This window comes from Alnus glutinosa, chromosome 1 (genome assembly GCF_958979055.1).
Source record: "Alnus glutinosa chromosome 1, dhAlnGlut1.1, whole genome shotgun sequence".
Taxonomy (NCBI): Eukaryota; Viridiplantae; Streptophyta; class Magnoliopsida; order Fagales; family Betulaceae; genus Alnus; species Alnus glutinosa.
In genome coordinates this window covers 6463431-6486004 of record NC_084886.1, presented here as the reverse complement: position 1 = coordinate 6486004, position 22574 = coordinate 6463431, and the positions used below count along the sequence as shown (strand labels likewise).

The 22574-nt window shown below is 40.1% G+C and overlaps 1 protein-coding gene and 1 long non-coding RNA gene across 2 annotated transcripts; one reads left to right on the top strand and one right to left on the bottom strand.

Moving 5' to 3' along the window:
- Positions 1 to 736: 736 nt before the first annotated feature.
- On the bottom strand, positions 737 to 22013 carry LOC133868910 (uncharacterized). Its single transcript, XR_009900408.1, has 2 exons — positions 21879 to 22013; positions 737 to 1347 (listed from the first exon to the last, which is right to left on the bottom strand). It is a non-coding gene; the product is annotated as an uncharacterized LOC133868910 (long non-coding RNA).
- LOC133868903 (uncharacterized) lies at positions 4957 to 6581 on the top strand. The gene has a single exon (XM_062305904.1). The coding sequence runs from the start codon at positions 5039 to 5041 to the stop codon at positions 6500 to 6502; it is 1464 nt and encodes a 487-aa protein (XP_062161888.1). The 5' UTR covers positions 4957 to 5038; the 3' UTR covers positions 6503 to 6581.
- Positions 22014 to 22574: the final 561 nt, after the last annotated feature.

Sequence of the window (22574 nt, the reverse complement as noted above, 5' to 3'; positions counted from 1 at the left end):
ACGATGCTACAGGCACATAGAGAGATGAATAACGCCTTGGAGCAGCGCATGCGACAATTCGAGGCCATGGAGCAGCGCATGCGACAATTCGAGGCCTTCATGATCTCTTTGGGACAATCACATTTATGCCCTGGTACTCAGCAGTCTTCACCTGCAAACAACGGTAATACGTCGTCTGTCAGTAGTGCATCTGCATGTATAATTCATATTGTGTATACGACAAAATTATTTTTAATTTATTAGATTACTTGTTTAAAATTGCATATAATTTATATACTTTAATTGTTTTTATAACTTGCAGGTAATGCGACAACGATTGGTCCGTTATCGCCTATTGGACGACGGCTGAGCCAGCACTCTCCTGTCGGGACACCATCACCTGCTACACCATTCCTTGCGTAGCAATCGCCGGTTGGCGAGTACACGCCTGGGACGGTACCTCGTGATCTGTAAGGACACTCTGCAGATTTGTAGATATTTTGTGTAATCTTTTTTTATTATTACCAAACACGTTTATTAGTATATTGTTGTGTTTATTTGTGTAGTTAACGAACACGTTATTAATTATTGATTTAAGTAATTTGATTTTGTCATATTTTTGGGTAAAATAGATTCTATGATATTTTTGGACGGAAATTTTTTTTTTTTTTTTTTTTTAAAAAAATTAAATTAAAAAAGAAATGAACAATAAAAAATAAATTAACAAAACAAAAATAAATTAACATAAAAAAAAAAATTCACAAAAATTTAATTAAATTAAAAAAGAAATTAACAAAAGAAATTAAAAAATTAATTTTTAACAGTCAGCCACGTGTATATCAGTACACATGGCTGACAGTTAGCCACGTGTACAAAAAATACACGTGGCTGACTGTCAGCCACATGCACTCATAAGAGCGTGGCACACGGGTAGCCACGTGTACTGATATTCACGTGGCCACTGTGCCACGTGTATTCAGATACACGTGATTAATTGTACAGTTCGCTACAACCGGGTCTACCACACCCCGAACACGTGGCCAAACCCTCCTGCCATTTCTCCTCATTCAAGCCCCCAAACCCTCCGCCCTAAGCCTTCATTCACAACTACACAGCCGCTCCGAACTCCCTAGCCCTCGGCGTGGCCTTCAAAACCCAGCAACAAGAGCAATCCCATGCCACTTTCAAACTCTTGGAAGGGTCGTCACAGAGCGCCATGAGAGGCACCAAGGCCTATGCCATGGGGCTTATGCTCAAGCCCAAGGAGAGAACCACATTCGCTGGGAGCAACATTGATGACTTCGTGGCCGACGCTGGTCAATTGTTGCTCTTGGACGCCATGGAGAGATACCAAATGAGATAAAAAGCCTAGGAAGAGGGAGAGAGAAATGTCTAAATAATAATAATAAATAAATAAATAAATAAAAAACAAGAGAGAAAAGAGAAATAATTAAAAATAAAATTAGGGTTAAGAGGAATGCTACATATTATCTCCTTATCCTCCCAAAATTGATGTGGCTTTTAAAATCACCATTGAATTTATGATAGATCATTGTTAGATTTTGATCCAATGGTGATTTTAAGAGCCACATCAATTTTGTGAGGACAAAGAGATGATATGTAGCATTCCTCGTTTGATAATGGGTCTTACCACAAGTACTAAAAAAGTCATTAACCCAAAAAATAATGCAATGATCTACTATGTCAACCCACAAGTGATGAGACATTGTAGCATAAATACATTTTGCATTTGCTTTACATAAGCTGATGGGGTGGATTTTGGAGATCCAGCTTAAGTGCTGTAAAATAGAAGTACATAATATCTGCTATTGAAAACTGGGCGATGAAAATTGAATGGCAAAAATTTTAAAGCAGATGACATCGTCTTTTAAAGAAACTAACAGATTCATTTAAACGGTACTAACGTTCAATTCTAAAGGCGATATGCGGACTCCCTACCCCTGAGAAAGTTGTACATTTAAACCCAAAATACATGAGCCATTAGCAATGCACCAAGACAACAAAACTCTAAAGGCTAGGTTTGGTCCGTAGAATGACCATTATATAATTTATATCAGAAAAAAGAAATAACTGCTATTAAAAATTGAAGAAAGTGAAATGAAATAATCTTGAAATAACCATTCTCATGACCCGTGAGAGTGGCTATTCCTTAAATTGAGAGGAATAGTCATTCCCTCATGAACATTTCAAATGTAGAGTATATGTATACATTAACACCAAAGCTATTTTATTCTACATTCTTCCATTCTTAATAAAACTATTTTTTTTTTCTTTTTTTCTTTTTAATAAAATAGTCATTTTGCTCGCTAAACATATTTGCCCATAAGACACTCCAATGTTAAGTCAAGTCACCAAATAAGTCAGCCTCAGGAACGAGCGATCATTCCACCAGAGAAACTGAGAGCAACAAGAATTGTGTACTTAAAGTTCTAAGGCAGAAGGACGGATTGGACCCATTGGTATAACTAAAGTAAATTAGCGAAGAAATTTTGAGTGTTTGACTTTCAGGCTTTTTAAATAGCTAGCCGATCGGACTCATAAAAAAGGAGTGCCCATAGGGCTGCCAAAAGCACGATGGTGGGGCACTTACCTATTTATTACTCTCTTAAGGCCGTCTAACTTTCAAGCCGAATCTAGATGCTACAAATTTCTAGAACATCAAGTACGACCCTAACGACCCAAAAAAATAAGTACTACACTAAATAATTACTACATAATACACAGAGTACTAATAAAAGATATGTTAACTTACAAATGCTAAACACAATAGAAGCAAATCAACTGCAATACCAAGAATGATAGTCCTCAAATATTTGGTATTCATCTTTGTTTTTTGCATGAATAATTGTCACCTACAAAATTGAAAAACCAGGAATATATGCATTCCCCAGGCATATCATGCATGGAAGTACAAACAGCGCAGTAGAATAAAAGTTATGTTACTTGGAAAGAAAGAAAGAAAGAAAAAGAAATCAGATTCTACTGCGCTGTTTGTACTTCAATGCATGATATGCAATCTGATGAAAGTTAGGTCCAACACCATTCCTCAACCCTAAGTCAAGGGTTCATCAGAGTGATTCAAGGCATTTGTTTTTCCATTTAAGCTTGATTTAAAAAAGAAGAGCAACCTACAAACCGTAGCAGAAATCTTTGCTGACATCTGCAATCTGATTCAATTAGTTCCTAACTTTTAACCATCCTTCCACGACTCACACTCCATGAAAGGTAGGTCAAACATCATTCCTCAACCCTAAGTCTCATCAGAATGATTCGAGGCACAAACAAGTTGGAACTTCTAAACCATTGCTTATGAATTTAAGCTTTAAAAAAACGATTAGTTGCCACAATCCTTTAAATATCCAGAACATGCATGTCCATATCATTGATCATCACCAACACAAATTTGTCAATTAGCTAAAAGTATGTCCATGCAGTATACAATTTAACAAGTAAAATGAAAGTGAATAACAGAGATTTTATAAATACAATTTTTTTTTTTTTTATTGATTTAAATAATGATTTTAATAACAGGGGAAAAGAAATATCATCTATCTTGTACTAATCATATTAATTTTGGTCACAGTTTCAAATGACATAAAGTAAGTACACTTTTCAAAAAAAATTAATACATTTGACAAATGAAACTTCAACTGGAGCAAATTGTCATTTTCATTAAAAAAAATTATAATCTCTTAATTAACAAAATTTAAAGGGAAAAATAAAAAGGGACTATATAATAAAAGGACAAAATGTAATTGCCACATTGAGACGTGGCATAGCATGATGTATAAGACCAAGCTTTTGTTAAATTACATATTCAAAAACAAAGGCAGAATTATCATTTTGCAAGCTTCATCCCATCAAAACAGGTTAGTTTCGGGCCTTAAGATGTTGCAAGTATGATGTGATCCATCCAGAATAAATGGTTCCAGAAACCTCTGTCCTTAACAAAAAGCACATGTATTAAGCTATTTCTAATTGTAAATGGTCTAGTGCTCCAGAAGATTTGACTTGAACATAGCCATGCATGATGCAACAAATTCAGAGTGTGTGAATTTGGCATGTGATGCTTGTTGCACAATTTGTTCATAATTTCAAGCAAGAGAAAACCAAAATAAGCAAATCAAAGTTTGCTTCCCCCTATATGTATCTTGTCCTTCTGTCAATTTTATTCTCTCTTTCCAGCAATTAACTATAAAAGTCTTCTCTCACTACGAGAAAAGAAAAAGAGAAGAGAAGAGTAAAAGAACCAAGTTGATATTGGTTTCAAACTAACTTCTAGGGAATCACACTTGCCAGATAATAACTTGTTTATTATAATTCAGAAAAGATCTAGAGACATGTGAAACGTTTTTCATACCAACTAAGCAAAACATTATGCACATAATATATACTTCTTCTTAGTTGAATCAAGAGGCAAGTTTTTAACTAAAACAGACTGATCTATCCCAGTCAACCCAAACTAAGGTCTTGCCTTGGCCATTTGACAGGTAGAGAAGCACCCAATATTATCAATGTGAAGAGGGCTACCAAAATCATAGGAAGAATAGCAGATAGGGTTAGCTAAAAGATGACCACGAAAAAAATAAGGAATTTTCTTATTCCCCTTAACATACAAGCAATGTTTTAACAAATTTCTGGATGAACCCTAGCATTTTGACATTTTTTAATACCTTTTACAGAATCTAAAGTTTCAACAATATTTACCCTCTATGTAAAACATTGGAATGCACAAACTCTAAGTCAATGTTAGCTCGATACATAATAGAATGTTCTTTTACACTAGACTTTCAGGTTAAAAGAGATTAACAAGTAATAATCATGTATGCTTCAGAGGTCAATGATGTAATTGAATAGAACTTGCATTATGAAAGGGTTTATCTATAGATACAGAAAATCATGGGCAAATTTTCAAATAGCCCAAAAAGAAATTCTCCACTACATATAAAAGCCACACGAATGTAGCACCAACCAGTTTGTATTTGATTCTGCCATTGATATCAATCCAATTTCCTTTCAGCCCCCCTGTAGTCCTATAATGGACACAGCAGCAGTCACAAGGATCAGAACAGTTAATTCCCTTCCATCTTATTCTTTAGGGAGAATGATGAATGCAACATATCTAATCCAACCTCCATGGCTTTCTACACAACCACAAACACTTGCTCTTTATGCTTCTGGCACATCTTTGTGCAGTAACTTTCCAAGCCACCAAAGAGGTCCATGTCCTAAGTCTAGAAACAGCACATTGTTTCTCACTCAGTGCTCTACAAAACCAGGCATTGACAGCAACAACGCAACGAATAAGAATCCTGCCATTGAACGGGATTCAAGTTCAAAATCTCAACATTTGGCAACTCCCATGCCAAATCAAGCACTCACATCTACTTGTTCAAGAGGTCTGGTGCTTGGCTTGGGTCCAAAAAATTCCTGGGATGGTACAGAAATTGGCTCACCAGTTGTGAAAAGATTCATAGGAGACAATGAGGAAAGGTGGTACATGTGGTACCATGGAAGGTCTGACGGTAGCAACACTTCCGATTCCATTGGATTAGCAGTTTCACGCAACGGAATCCATTGGGAAAGAGGAGCAGAACATGTTAGATCGTGTGGGGATGCAGGTTTGGTGATGAATTGCAGCAAGAATTGGTGGGCTTTTGACACAGAAAGCATTAGGCCTTCTGAGATGGTTATTATGTCCAGCCCAATGTACAGTGCTGTTTACTGGCTTTATTATACAGGATATAGTTCTGAAGAAGTTAACTTACCAGGGGATCTAAACATTTTAGAAAACCCAGAAAGAGTTCAGAGTGGAGACAAGAAAGATGAATGTCATAGAATTGGCAAAATTTCAAAGTCTCTGCCAGGCCTGGCATGTAGTCAGGATGGTAGGCATTGGGCCAGAATTGAAGGGGATCATCATAGCGGAGCCCTGTTAGATGTGGGATCTGACAAGGAGTGGGATTCTTTGTTTATTGCAGCACCTCAGGTTGTTGTGCACAGCAATGATGATCTCAGGATGTATTATCATTCATTTGATGTCGAAAATGGGCAGTTTGCTCTTGGAATTGCAAGGTCCAGAGATGGTATTAGATGGGTGAAGCTGGGGAAGATCATGGGAGGGGGGTCAGAAGGTTCTTTTGACGAGCTTGGGGTCAAGAATGCGTGTGTTGTGAGAAGCCGCAGAGAAGGAAACTATTTGATGGCATATGAGGGTGTTTCTGCAGATGGGATGAGGAGTATTGGGCTGGCAGTATCTCCAGATGGACTGAAGAATTGGAAGAGGCTTCAAGAAGACCCAGTTGTTAAGCCTTCAGAAAAAGATGGATGGGATAATAAAGGAGTGGGATCCCCATGTCTGGTTCAGATGGAAGGCAACGTAGATAAATGGAGATTGTATTATGTAGGTATTGGGCATGGTGGAATGACTGGGATCGGAATGGCAGTTTCAGAAGGCAGTAACATAAGAAATTTTAGAAGATGGGCAGGATCTCACTTGTAAGATAAATGTATAGTATTGGTGTATGTCAACATATCTCAATAATTGTTCAATCCAACTATTTTTCACTCAAAGATCATAACACACAAGTTGAATGTGTCAAATGCAGCTACAAAGCAAAGGTTGGTACTCTATCCCTTGACTACACTCCATCTCCATGTGTACTGAAAACTTTAGAAACACTTTCTAAGGTAAAGCATAAAATAGGATAGAAGGATCTAATGTCAAACAAAAGTTATATGTCAAATAATTTTACCAGACAACTAAAGAAACACCCAAAATTCTTCTGAAGCTCAGTTTTTTACTAGATTTGAATTTAAAGTCCAAGTACCATTGATGATTCTTTTATCAACCAGCATGGCTTTCCAACTAAGAAGGCCCCAAAAAATGACTAATTCATGTTCATAAAATTAAGGTTTCAAAGGTGCTGCAGGCACTGCATTACTCATAAACTCAAACAAGCATTCTGCCCCTAGTATTTGAAGTCAACCAATCCAATCCATAATTGGCAACCAACTCCATCTGGGGTCATTCGGCTGCTACCGACAGGATATCATATTTATCTCATTTGATTCAACCTACATTTTTTCCTGCCTTCCCTTGCCCACATACCACCCTAAAGGTGAATCAAGCTGCTCCTCCTTAATGCAGCAGTCATTACGCTTGACCAACCATTTTAGACTTCGAATGTCCTCCTATTTTGCCTCTACATCTTGTGAATGTTATTACTTTCTAGTTCTTCTTTGCACAACCACTCACCCATCTTAAATGTTTAATTTGAGCTACAAATTCTAAAAGCATGTCATTTCTTACTGCCAAGCAATTTTATCCTAAAGCAAAGATAACTCCATAATTACTCCGATTTTTTTTTGGTGAACAATAAACAATCGGAATTCCTACAGATTAACTTCTTCACTTAATCCATCCCATAATAATTATGTCCAAGGAAAAAAAAACCCCCACCTTTTCAATTGCAAACTCCTGTTGGATGACTTCGCTTTGCTGTTTTGTGAAGAGTATATGTAAAGACAACTGAAACAGTGACTTTGATTACCTCTTAGTCATGAATTTTCATTGTTCCTCATTCCACAATCATTGTTTCAGTGAATCTACTCATCTTTAAAACTTTTTTGACCTGACAAAGCAAAAAGATTATTGCAAAAAATCATCAACTGAAACAATTCAGTCCCTAGTTACTACTCCATGGACCTTGCGTATATCTATCTAATGCAAAAAGGATAATGACTCAATGCTGCACCTGCATATAATAATTATGTCCAAGGGGTCTCTCCGTCGTTCTCTCTTGCCTTTTCTTGGAGTTTCCTGGGTGGTGGGTTTAATTTTTTCGTTCTGTTGGAAGGGATGCTTTGCCTGTAGGGGTGTTGGTTTCGGCCTGATGGAGAGCCGGTTCTTTGTGGAGGCGAAGTCCTTCAGATTCTCGGTGGAAACAGGGTCTGCCGAGCTTCGGCTGGAGGAAAAGAGGAAAGGGTTTTCAGGCTCTGCTGTTTTCGGGTTGAGCTGCGCTGCGTGGATGTTGTCGAGGGTGGAAGAAGTTTTGGGTAATCTTGGGATCGAGGATTTCGTTAAATCCTTTAGGGAGGGGTCTAAGGAAACCATCACTCGGAGAGGTGAAAACAGGTCTGGGCGGCTCTTGGAGGTAGTTGTTTTCGACGGAGGCCAAAGAGGACGTATTCTCTTTCCTGAAGGTCGGGACGGGAGAGGGTGGAGCCGTGTTTCCAGGGAGCTGAGCAAAATTCTGGATTTTCTGGGAACCACGGTTGGGTCTTTGACTTCTGGCGGTCTACCTTCCTCTGGCGGTTTTCCGTCGGGCGTTAAGCTAGGGAAAGGAACAGGGCGTCCGTCGTTTGCGGAGGTGGTGAGTACAGCAGCAACCGTCTCAGGAAATAGGGTTGCGGCAAAGATTGATGGAGATTGGCCTTTGCCAGTCAGGTACGACGTGGAGAAGACGTAGCTGCGAGGAATGGAGATGGGGGCGGTCCGTCAGGTGAGAGATTGCTCCGTTCTGGAGGAGCAAGCGGTTGGCCCCTTGGGTATGGACCATAGTGTAGATGATCATTTCAGGTCTCGAGGTTGTGTCTGTAGACCGGCTGGCTTGTCTAGGGATTCAGCTGTTGAGGGTGACGTTTCTCTACAAGGGGATGGCGTGTTTGGAGTGTTCGAGAAGGTTTTTGAAATTCTGGGCCGCTTCTCCAAGGCGCTGGTTTGGGCCTGTGGCTTTTCGAAAAAGTTGGGCTCTAAGTCTTTGTTTGGGTTTAAACATAGGGTGGGTTTTGTGGCGGGCCGGGTGCTTAAGAGGGTTAAGTCTGTTTTTAAAGGGTTTCGGGCTAGGCTAAAGTGATTAAGCCCAATGCCAAGTTGGACGCTGTTTCGGGCCATAAGCTGTCTTCAGTTTTTGGTGTGATTTCGGGGCGGGGATCGGGTCCGGGGTGTCTTCAGCGTTCGGCGGAAGTCCATGGGAGCGCTCTTCGGCCGGACATGACGTCGGCGGCAGATCCTGGGGTGGATCTGGGTCTGTCACATTCTGGGGCTGGTTCTAGGGATCGGCAGCTCGTTCCAGTGGTCGAGTCCTTCAATCAGGCTACCGTTCTTCCCCCCCTTCCGGCACTGGTGTTGCGTCCTCCGGTGCTTCTGAGTGATCTTCCTTCTGGGGTGCGGTCTTCTATGGTTTCAAGTTTTTCCGGTTCAGGGCTCATCCATCGGCAGGCAGTGGTTCTTCCGTCGGCTGGCTCTATCTTGGTGAAGTCGGGCGTTGAGGAATTTCAGTATGGTGAGCCTGGTGCCTCGTCAGGCGGTGCTGGGCATGCTTCCGTCGACGTTGCTTCTAGTGCTCCTTCAGGATCTCTCCTTCGGCAGGCAGTGGTGCATTTGGATGCCCCCTGCCTTGGTAAGGAGTTTTGGTGGGGTTCCTCTTTTTGGGAAGTTTGGAGGTCCTCCCGGGGTTTCGGCTTCCATTCCCCCTTTTCAGTGGGTCTTGTTTCCTCAGTGGCCAAGGCCGTTCTCCTCTGTGTTTGGGTGCCCCCAGTTACCTGGTTTGTCATCTGGGGTCTTTGAGGTGGGGGAATCTTCAAAGGGGATTGATCCGAAGGAAAGCGTTGTTGTTTACCCTAAGGTAGTGAAAGATAGTAGGTCGTGTTTTCGCACGATGGGGGTTTCGTTTGTGGGATCTGATCAGAAGGGATTTCTGGATTTTTTGACTTTGATTGAGGATGAGCGCTATGACTCTGATTCCCCTCCTAAGAAGGTTAATGAGATAAAAAGGAAAAAGGGGAAAAGAGAGGTCAAGAATCTAGAATGTTCTATTAATTTCGATGCTAGGGGAGTGGGTTCTAGCCGGGTTAGGGGCAAGAAGTTGGGGGTTTGATGTAGAATTTCTTCTTTTGGGTTTTTCGGGTGTTCTTTTTTTTTTTTTTTTTTTTTTTTTTTTTTTTTTTTTTGTAGTGGTGTCCTTTTTGTATACTTCATGTATGCTTAGGGGCGCATTTTTCGCTTTTTAATGCTATTTTGTTTATTACCTATCAAAAATAAAATTATGTCCAAGGAACAAAAAACCCCCGACCTTTTCAATTGCAAACTCCTGTTGGATGACATCGCTTTGCTGTTTTGTGAAGAGTATATGTAAAGACAACTGAAACAGTGACTTTGATTACCTCTTAGTCATGAATTTTCATTGTTCCTCATTCCACAATCATTGTTTCAGTGAATCTACTCATCTTTGAAACTTTTTTGACCTGACAAAGCAATAAGATTATTGCAAAACATCATCAACTGAAACAATTCAGTCCCTAGTTACTACTCCTGTACTCCATGGACGTTGCGTATATCTATCTAATGCAAAAAGGATAATGACTCAATGCTGCACCTGCATATAAGCTTTTTTTCTTTTTCTTTTTTTTTTTCTTTTTTTTGTAACAGGACATCAACTTGTTTGTCCTCCAATATTTGCAATACTTCCGCAATATATCTTTACACCTGTAAACTCAGTCCGCACTGCTTCTTTGTAAACCCTCACCATCGAGCGTATCTAGAAATTAAAAAATAAAATTAGTGCAGTATGTGTCTTTCTTTTATTTGACAACTTCTTTACATTATTTATGAAATCAATTTTTTTTTTTTTATATAAGTAATAAAAATATATTAAAAAAAAAGAAAGAAAGCGTAATGCGCCTCTAAGTACACATGTAGTATACACAGGAACAACCAAACTAGCCCAAAAAAAGAAAGAAAACCAACAAACTCACTCAACCCTAAAACCCAAGACCCACATGAGGCATTCAACACTACATCATGTGAGCCTTCCCTTTCCAACGCTAAGAGGGTGCGCTTACATCACCGTAGGTAATGGAGCTTTTCAAGTTCAACAGCTCCCTCATACCTTTGGTCTTTTGGCGCGCAACCATAGTCTTCCGATGAATCTCCTCATCGAAATCAAAATTCCCAATGTGAAAACCCAATTTTGACCCCAAACACAATATCCAACAATCACAATGCAATAAATTATATCAACTAAAAAAATTAAAACTACTGTAGTGATAAAAATAATCAAACCAACAAGAACAGCCAAAACATCAACACATCAAACAACAAGGTTTTTGTTGACAAAGAGGAAACCCTTTGACACTCAAAGGTAAAACCTCTATGAGATAGCCAAACTCTGAACATCACTAAAAGAAGAACGATACACAAACATTGACACTTACCATGCATTTGTAATGCTAAGACACTCTATGTACAGACGAGCTCCTCACTCCCCTCCCTGCCTCCTCAGTAGCCTCCAGTTCCTCACTAGCCTATCTTCTTTTGGATTCCCTTGCCTGTTGAGTGTACATGTGTGAGTGTAAAAGGATCGAGTCCCACATTGAAAAAATGTGAGAAGTGTGAGTGGTTAATATAGCATAGTTAGGCTTAAATTCATAGGCTTAAGCTGTTGGGTTAAGTGGTGTCTCAACATGTTATATTATGGACTTACTAAAAAGACTCCACAATGTGGTATTAGAGCCGATGATGGTGTGCAGTATGGTGGAGTAGCGCATTCACGGACAAAGGTCACTGGAGTACGGATAAAAAAGTGCAAAGTGCGAGCATGGATGAGCGTCCTTGGAGTGAAGAGCAAAGGTTCATGGCATGGGCTTGACAAGACTTCTTGGAGTATGAACAAAAGGTGCAAGTTGTGAGCATGAATGATACGTTCAGATTTTCCTAGGGCTAGGTGGCACTACCGTAGCCACCAAGCAACCCCAAGCCGGCTGGAATAAGGAGTTTAATTCTCCATATATTATTTCCTTAAGTATTTAGTTTAATAAAGAATGTATTTTCCATTAGTTATTTCCTTCTTAGTTTATTTTCCTACATTGTGTTATGACGGCTAGACCTAATGGTTATGTCTTATGACCTAGCCGTCATCTATTTAAGTGTAATCCTACCCAAGGAATAAGCATGCTGAATATTATGAAAACTTAGACCTTTTTGGTTGTTTTGGAGATCAAGGTTCTCTCGAAGTAGCCATTGGAGATCACGGCTCTCTCGAAGTAGCCCATATCTTTTCTTTTGTTCCTTTTTATTATTTGATTGCATCAATGAACAAGGGCCTCTGGAGTAAGGAGCAAGGATTCATGGCACGGGGCACAAACGATGGTCCATGGAGTAGAAAGGTGCGTGGAGCGGGCAAAACCCACATAGCCCACAAGTGATCTTGGAAAGGGCCCATAAAATTGATAAAAAAAAGGCCTCTGTTTGAGGGGGAGTATAACAATGTGGTGATGGACTCACACATGAGAAGACTGTTGAGTATACATGTGTAAGTGTAAAAGGATTGAGTCCCACATTGAAAAAATATAAGAAGTGTGAGTGGTTAATATAACATAGTTGGGCCTAAACCCATAGGCTTAAGCTATTGGGTTGAGTGGTGTCTCAACATTCTATATTATAAGCTCAATAAATAGACTCCCCCGATGTATCAATCTCCCTAACATTACCGACCCACCGGTAGACTTCAGTTTGTTGAACAATGTTGCAGCAGCAACGTGGTTTGATTTCTATTCCAAGAACCTTCGCTTCAAAGCTTAGACCATGAAAGGATTCCTGGCACATAACCCTAAGCACCTTGTATTATGAACACAAAGACAGTGGTGCTTAGTACCAAACGACTCTCTGAACTCTTCTATATTCTTGAAAATCGTGCGGAAGAAAGCCTTTCAGTAAGAACCAAAATCAGCCTTTTAATGAAAATTTGATTTCAGTTTTGCATGGCGACGTCCAAGCATGAGATAAGTATGTCCAAACATGATTAGGGTTTAATGCCTAATCAAGCCACCATTTCCGGACATCATTGAACACAACATGGAACATGCACTCTTGGATCTCCATCATGTCCTGACATCAATATCCATGTTCAAACATCAGCTTTAATTATGAGCTCCCTAACCTTGCTCATGTGCGAACATGTTCCGTCCAGACATGTGTTCTCCATGTCCAGGCACCAGCTTCAATAAGCTTTAGTGATAATGCACCACAATAAGTGACACCAAGGACAATGTATCACTAATATCATGTGGTACTTTGAATCGTCACTCATGCACTTTTGTCCATGACATGTATCGATTTCATACTTAAGAGAGTGTAAGATGGAGAGAATCAACTCAACGCAGATAAAGCAGAATCACCAGCATCATGAGTTGTGTGAAAGTGTGTGATCCAATTCACAAGCAAAGTTAAGACCTTAACTTGATGAGGGCATAGGCTATGAAAGAAACCTCATGAGGAAGGTTGACAAGTATATCAAATCAAAAGTCAAACCTTATTCATACTAGGGCCTAGATACCCTCATCCAAACACTCCCCCTAAAACTTAGCACAAGTTACATCAATATCCTTTAGTGATTGTCTATTTCTGCAATGATTTAATCACTGACTATTTCTAACTCTTTCTTCATTTCCGTAGCAACAGACAACAAGTTTGGCACTTGTGCTCATGGGATATGAACATGGCTTCATCGAATTGCTTGACTTGAAGGCCCAAAAAGTAAGTCAGTTCCCCAATCATGCTCATTTCAAACTCTTTCTTCATTTCCGTAGCAAACTCATGAGCATGAGAATCAATTGTGGCCGAACACAATGTCATCCACATATATTTGCGGAATCAAAATTATTCCCCCATTTTCTAGTGAAGCAGGTCCGATCAACATGTCTTGAAGAAAACTCATGGTCTAAGAGATAGGGAATGAGCCTCTCATATCATGCTCAATGCGCTTGCTTTAGGCCATAGAGTGCATTCTTCAACTTACAGACATGATCTAGATGGTGCGGGTCAATGAATCCCTTTGGTTGAGCCACATAAGCTTCTTCTTGTAGAAGCTCATTCAGGAATGCAATCTTCACCACTCATTTGATACAACTTGAACTTCATGTGACATGCAATGGTCAAAAGAATTCGAATAGACTAATGGCGAGCAACTAGGGCAAACGTCTCGCCAAAATCAATACCCTCCACTTGAGTGTACCCCTGTTCCACCAAATGAGCCTTATTTCTCACAATCATACCATGTTCATCATATTTATTCTTGAAGATCCACTTAGTACCAATGATATTATGGTCATTAGGCTTAGGTACTAGGCTCCAAACATCATTCCGAGTGAACTAATAGAGTTCCTCCTCGTGCATTGCTTCCACCCAACTTTCATCATTCAACGCATCTTCTACCTTCTTAGGTTTAGGCGTAGATGGCAACACATGTGAGATACCTGATTGATCACTTGGCTTCTCAGTCTCTTTCCTTCATCCAGATCACCTAGAATGTTCTCCTTGGGATGATTCACTCTTTCTCGGGATGGAGGTTCTCTAGCAAGCATCTCGGGCTTCTCAGTGTCTGAACTCTCAGCCAAGTCTTTGTTGATTTCTTCCACAGGCACTTCCTCATCACAAGTTGCATCCGAAGAGTCATCATCCACCACCACATCTATGGATTTCATCATTTTCCAGTCCTCTTGTTGTAAACCTTGTATGCCCGACTTGATGAAGAATACCTCATAAAAATTCCTTCATCACTCTTACCGTCAAACTTACCAAGATGCTCCCTATCTCTCAGTATGTAGCACTTACTTCTTAACACATGGAAGTACTTGACAATGAGCACTTAGATAGACTATGTTGATAATATGACAAGCAGTGTTGACGGCTTCTCCCCAAAAATAATTGGCCAAATTCTTACAGTGCTTCATGGATTGAGCCATTTCCTGGATTACTCGATTCTTTCTTCCAACCACTCCATTCTGCTGAGTCATTGGGGCATAACTCTTGCATGATGCCATTCTCCTCACAAAAATCTGCAAAACTTACATTCTCCAATTCCTTGCCATGGTCACTTTGAATTCTCTTGATAAAATAGCCCTTCTCATTATGTATCTTCTTGAATAGAACTCTGGCTTGCTCAAAGGCCTCTAACTTCTATTAGGGTAAGATGACCCATGAGACTCTTAAGAAATCATCAACAATAACCATAATGTACTTCTTTCCCTATACTCTTCGTTCTTGATGGACCCATCAAATCCATGTTGAGTAACTCGAGAGGTCTAGAAGAGTGGATGAAATTTGTCTTCCTGTACTGGGACTTGATCTGCTTTCTTATCTAACACTGTCCACACACAGTCTTCTCTATCTTACCCAATTTTGGCGGTCCAAGGTCCTTAAAGTTGAGATGTCCCAAGCATTTGTGCCACAACTCCACTTCATCCAATTTTGCTTTATTGCAACTCCAGGTAGTGCTTGGCTCAACCCTATAACAGTTATCAATTGTCCTCAGTCCTCCCATGATCCATTCCCCTTTGCTGTTGAAAATATTGCACTCTTTCTTGGAGAACTGGACAACGAGATCATCATCACAAATCTGATTGATACTAAGCAAATTCGCCTTGAGACCCTTGGGTCTTGACATAGAGCACATCATGAAGTAGAGGAAGCCCTGGAATCTCAATTGTGCCCTTGCCCTTTACTCGTGACTGACATCACCAAAGGTTACATTGTCACCGTTGCACTTATCAATATATTTAAGGGTTAAATACCTTACACACTCTTGTGGTTTAAAAACTTTATTTTTTGCCCCCTCAATTTTCATTTTTATCATAGGAGAAACCTGTACTATGAGAAAAGACGGAAATGGTACTTCCGTTCATCTTTCCATCCTAAACTAACGTTCTACCATGTCATCCTACACCTGTCCCCAGAGCCATGTCAGCGCTGATATGGCTACTATATATATATATATATATATATATATATATATATATATATATATATATATATATATATTATTTTAATGACTTAAAAAAATAAATAAATTCTAGGGGTGGCTTTGGGCCACATAGGGGTGATTGGCCACCCCCATTTTGGCCAAGGGGGTAGCTGAGCCACCCCCAAGGCCAGTTTTGGGGGTGGCCGAAACCACCCCCATTTGGTTTGGGGAGCCACATTTGGCCTGGGGGTGGTTCGGCCACCCCCAAGAGCCAAAACCTATTTTCTTTTTCTTTTTTTTTCTTTCCACTTTTGCCTTGAAACCACCCCTAGACCAGCCGATATGGGGGTGGCCGAACCACCCCCATGGAAAAAAAAAAAAAGGAAAAAAAAGAAAAGGTTTTGGCCAAATGGGGGTGGCCGAACCACCCCCAAAACTAGCCACCCCTTTGACCAAAATGGGGGTGGATGTGGCTCAAAGGGGGAATTTTTTTTTTAAATAAAAAATATATATATAGTAGCCCCGTCAACGCTGACATGGCTCTAGGGATAGGTGTCGCACAGGTACGCCGACACGTGTAGGATAACATGGCGAGACGTTAGTTTAAGACGGAAAAATGAACGGAGGTACCGTTTCCGTCTTTTCCCATAGCATAGGTACCTCCTATGATGAAAATGAAAACTGAGGGAGCAAAAAATAAAGTTTTAAACCACAAGGGGGCAATTAGGTATTTAACCCTATATTCAAACGACTTATCCCCCGACACATGCCTAGAGCAGCCACTGTTGAGGTACCAATGACACGTGTTAAGCACTTTAAGTGCAGTGTGGGCAACCAAACACACGTGGTCACCCTTCGTCACCCAAACTTTTGAGGCTAAGATGTGGTCACAGTATGATCATAGTTCCCTTGAGTTGTATTCTTCTCATCCATGGAAGAAGAATTAGACAACTCATCAAGTCTCTCACTAATGAGCTTGACTTGTTTAGTAAGGGATCTAACTTGATTCCCATAACCAAGTTTATCTTGCCTAGGAACATTCCATTTGGTCCAAGGCCTTTGGGATCTCGAGAGAAAGCAGTTTGGTCTAATGTGACCATTGATCCTACAATGGAAACTCTTAGGAACAGACTTGGTTGAAGTTTGTTTCCTAGAGGAAGTCATGAATTTGGGATTCACACGATCATGTATGCAACTAGACTTTCCCTAATCCATACAGGCTACCTTAGCCTTAACTCCATCCGCATTCACAGGCTTGACAAACATGGTCTCATTCATAGACATACAAGCATGTATAAACACCTACAGAGTCTCATTTCTTACTTTGTTGGTGCACACCAAGTAGGTTTTTTAAATGATCTTGAGAGTTTATTAAAAAAATTCTTGGTTTCAATCAATTCCTTCTCAAGAGTTTTGACCTTATTCATCAACAAGATGTTTTCCGCTTCCAAAGCATCACAAATCTCACATGATCTTTTCAATTCAAAAGGCAAGCAATCTCTCTCACAATCAATCTCAGTTTTTTAGAAATTATTATGTTCATATTTGATAACCCAGAAAATTTCTCAAAGAGATTGTTGTTGGATAACTGCATATCATCAACCTCTTTAGAGTCATCCTCAAATAACTCTATAGAATCAGAATCATAAGACTCATAGAGATTATTCGCATATTTAGTGGGAACCCCAATGTTCTCACTTTTCATACCATTGCTCATGCCCAAAGCAATTTGCAAGGTTGATTCCATAACAGCAGGGGTCCAGGATCAAACTCAGGAAATTAATCCAAACAGAGTGTACCTCACTCTAATATCAAGTGAAAAACCAATTTAGACCCCAAACACAATATCCAACAATCAAACTGCAGTAAGTTATATCAACTAAAAAATTAAAACTATTATTGTGATAAAAATAATCAAATCAACGAGAACAACCAAAACATCAACACATCAAACAAGGTTTTTGCCGACGAAGAGGAAACCCTTTGACACTCGAGGGTTTTTTTTTTTTTGTTTTTCTAATTTTTTTTAATAACTTTCTACAAAAGCACATGCACAAACATTAACTTTTTTTTTTTTTTTTTTTGATAAGTAGATTTTAGTGAAAAGAAAGCATAAGACGTCTCTACGTATACAGAAAGTATACACAGAAAAACCACAGCTGACCCGAAAAACCCGAAAAAAAAAAAAAAAAAAAAAAAAAACCACGAAACAGCCCCCAAGACAAAACCTAGAAAACAAAGAAACAACTAAAATACTACCCACAAAAGAAACCAAACAGCACCCAAAAAACCAAGAAAACCTGAGAACAACCCAACCCTACGACCTATTGGCCTTGTCTCTCCTACACCTCGAAGAAGCTTTGATGTTTCCGTAATTTACGAAACTTTGTAGATTCCGAAGCTCCCTCTTACTCTCACGTTTCTTATTCTCAATCATCTCACCCCAAATCTCCCGATGCTTCTGTCTCTGTTCTTTAGTCACCAACGGATACACCTCGAAGATCTTCCCCCAGAGCTCTGCCTCGATTCTCCAACAATCCTTCTCCCAATTCTGATCGCAAACAATAGGCTGATCCTTCTTCTCTTGAAGCTTTGATACCTCCTTCCTCCACCAATAGACTGCATCTCGGACTTTCTCTCCAAAGTCGAACCAGTGGATAACTCTAAAATCCGACTAGGATCTTCAGCAGACTTCTTCTCTTCTATTGGATTTGCAAAGACATGTAAAGAAGAAGCTGCGTGGGCTTGCACAGAAGGAACCGCAGGGAGGACTAGAGAGGAGGAGGACACCGGGAAAGAGTTCAACTCAGAACCGACCAACAAGAAGACAGAACCCAAAGAAGCTGCCGGAGCCACCAGAAGCAACAACTCCGGTGCCGACAGAGGAGGATGACAGAACCCGATGACACCATACCCATACCCTCAGAAGATTCTTTAGAGGCTGGAGTCTGGCTTGAAAGCACTGTATGGACGTTGCTCGACTCACCCCCAGTGGAAGGCATAAACGACGTCGTCCTTGTAACTGTCGACGACGAGGGCTCTGACCTAATGGAACCCCCAATAGAAATCGAGATCGCCGGACCCGCGCCCTCTGTGGCTACCGAAGCAGCAACCTCTAAACCCCCAGGAGGAGGTCGAACCAGAATCAGCCCAGATGACACCTTCGACGACGAACTCGACGGATGGGAGACTTTAGCTTTCGGCATGAGACGAGCCACGTGGAAGCCAGAAGATTTACGACTCAGCCCCGACCCGGCAAAACGGTCTAGAAGATTCCTTACGGCCTGGCCCAAAGCCAAAAAAAAAAACCCGTTACCCAACTTACGCCACGTCCGCAACCTCGAATGTTCAATTTTCAAATTTGAACAAGAGGGACGCTTCTTACCCTACGGACGAAGAGGACGGTCTTTGTCCAACAGGTTGAGCTGATGCAACTCCATCGAGAAGCAATCCACTGCTGTTCTCTGTACAGACTATGCATGCCACACTGTCGGAAGAAGATCAAGCTCACAAGGCTCCGGCAACGAAGCCCTTGACCTGGAACGACGCCACCCACGATGGACAACTCCTTCACAGCAATGGCCGAAACCGACCTCAACACCTCCGCAAAAGAGGGTCCAGTCCACTTCGGAGCTAAACCCAAACTCGGTTGAACAACCTTCACTTCCTTCTTCTCCGAAGAAGGAGAGGAACCACTCCCACTACCCATCGAGCCAGAGAGAAAATCAACAACCTTTCTCAGCTCATCAAAGAATTTGATCCAACCCCACCCTCCACGACCCTTGGGGATAACAATGAACCCTTTCCGACCACCCAACCCGAAAGAAGAAACCTCTAAAAAGTGCCCATCCTTGTTCCCACCTCTTCAAGCAATCAGAAGTTTCAATCCCTCTCTGAACGACTTTACAATTTCTTGCTCTTCCGGTAAACCCAACAACATTTCCAACATCGACGCAAGCCATTCAGAGCTCTAAGAATTCAATATGACCACTGCCAGAAATTTTTTCCTCTTCTCCTCCACCCTCAGCGCCGACGCCCCAGCCAAAACAGAGAAAGCAAAAGACTTCGACTCCACTAAAAATTTCTTATCCATTTCACAACACCCCCGGAGCACCGACGACCAAGCCAAGCCAAAAATTACATCGCCGGAAAAATAACCACCCAAACCAAAGAGCACTCTAACAGACTCCCTTGCGAGAATCACACCCCAACAAACTAGTAAAACGGAAACTCAAAACCTAAGTGCCAAACGAAAGACTAAGAAAGATAGAGGAAGTGGTAGGCGACGAGAAGAAATGAATCCCTAGCTAGACGCACTCTCACGCACCGACGCTAGGGCAGAGAGAGAGAGAGAGAGAGAGAGAGAGGGCTGTTTAATTGAATCAAGGAAACACTCCCAACCATTTCAAATATTCCTCCAAAGACTCACCCCGTAAGGCCCTCGAGCTTCCTCTGAACACCAACCTCCTCTCTGGATCCCATACAAACATTAACTGCTTCTCTAGCTTCCTTATATTGACAAATTACATTATGCAAATAAGCACCATCTTGGGGGAAGCCATGCTATTGAATCTTTAGATTCAGAAGCTTGCTTTGGGTGGGCAAAAACGAAAAAAAAAAATTAATAATAAAATAAAAATAAAAAATAAAAATAAAAAAAAGGAAAAAAAAAAAGAAAAAAAAAAGGATGATCTAGGCCTAAGCCAACCTCACTCCTGTTCCTAATAAGTGGCTGCAAGCACACAAAGATTAGATGGCTTGAGCTCCTCAAGACACCACCAAGCCATAAGGTTGCTACTGACTTAGGTCCATTCATGTCACACTAAAAGTCTTGAAGATAAATATGCAATTTGAGCGGAGAAGGTACGTAGTGGATTCAACAGTAGAACATAGTAGCTCATATATCACAAGGCATGGTAGCCTATTGGGTTCTATCCTTTCTTAAGACGGAGGCTTATTTGTCAAAGAAGAGAATCTAGAGATACCAACTTTACAAATGGGAATTGTAATCTTGCCATCATATAGAGTTCTGATGAAAAAGAAGTAAAGAAATGAAGAGAGATTATATCAAAAGAAGAAATTAAAGATCTACGTATTCTTTGAGGCCTTCCTTACAGTTTGATTGAATTTATATGATCGTTGAATAGCTTGGCTAGGAAAGCCTTACTAAAATCAAAGATAAAATGATGAGCAACCATAGCCCTCTTGATTATGAAGAAATTCCACTTTGATTGTTGGGGAAAAACGCAAATTACATTTATGCACCCTTTTGGCTCGCTAAAAATTTCTGTATGGGAAGCCTTTGGTTTTCTTTCTTAAATCAATTTCTAAACCTTACCTCATTAAGAGTTAGAGATTGGTTAAAAAGTAAACAATTTTGGAGATGGGATTTTCTTTTTGTCGGGTAACAAGTGAATGTTCACGAAAAGCAAAACTTCTTTTAGATAAGTTCTACTGATTTATGAATATTGCACAATGCATATATAACAAACTACCGTATCATGATCTATAAATTCGGGTCATATATAATTAATGATAACGAAATGTTTGTTTTCATTTCCTACACATCTCTTGTCCATAGTAAATCCACCATTGAACTACCATATCATGATCTATAAATTCGGGTCATGTATAATCAATGATAACGAAATGCTTGTTTTCATCTCCTACACATCTCTGGTTCATCGTAAATCCACCATTGAACTACCATATCATGATATCTATAACTTCGGGTCATGCATGATTAAAGATAACGAAATGTTTGTTTTCATCACCAACACATCTCTGGTTCATCATAAATCCACCATTGAATCTACAGATTCAACGGTGAATTTTTAAAAAAAGATGGACAAGAGATGTGTAGTAGAAAGACGTAATTATGAAGTTTGTCGATATAACGTAATATTGTTACTTTCTGTTCTTCTGGATAAGTTCCAGAGGCAGAGACATTTAAACAAGAACATAAACCCCGAAAATAGCATATTATAGAATTTCGACTTGTGTAACTCGAATTTCACAAAGGCTCTCAACCCTTTCTCAAACACAAAAATGGATTTAATATTGGTTTATCCAAATTCCATACTCAGTTAATAAATAAAAAGGCAATAAATAATGATAAGTCGGAATCCAATTTACCGTGTTGCGATGAGAACTTGTTGCAGAATCAGCAACTCCGAACTCGTTGCAGAATCTTCAGCTCCCTATAAACTCCAAAAGCAAAGCTTCAGAGAGAGACAGAGAGGGGTTAAAAGTTGTGGAGCAATTACTGAGCGTGTTAATTGTCTTTTTGCTAATTAATAAAGAAAATTATATTGGACGCCACGTCGCCATCCACGCGCGGCGGAATAAAGAAAGCGAATTGCTGGGTGTCCCTAATTGAACATGTGAAAAAGGACAGTTAAAATAAGTAAACGAATTAAAAAGGCAAAATTAAGTAAAGCCCAATAGAAGGGGGCTGGGTCATGATAACGGGCTTCCCAAAAGAGGCTGTACAGGCTCGCAAGTTCGTAACAGTATGTAGAGAAATCAATCTTTGGCCCCGGTAAGAATTGAAGAAATTAAAAGAAACATGTAATTTCATTCGTTCATTGGAATTGAAGAAAAGAAACATGCATGCTTAGTTTGTTTTTACTTAATTTTTTTTTTTTTTTTTTTTTTTTTTTTAAAAAAATGTTTTAACGAAAATATTTTTGAGAAAAAAAAAAAATTCTGAAAAATGTTTTTCGACGTTTGGCTCATATGAAAAATGAGGAACAACGGAAAATAGCTTGTGACTTCCGGCAACTTTCGAAGGTTGTTGGGCAAACTCCGTTGGTGGTCAGAAAGCTTCTA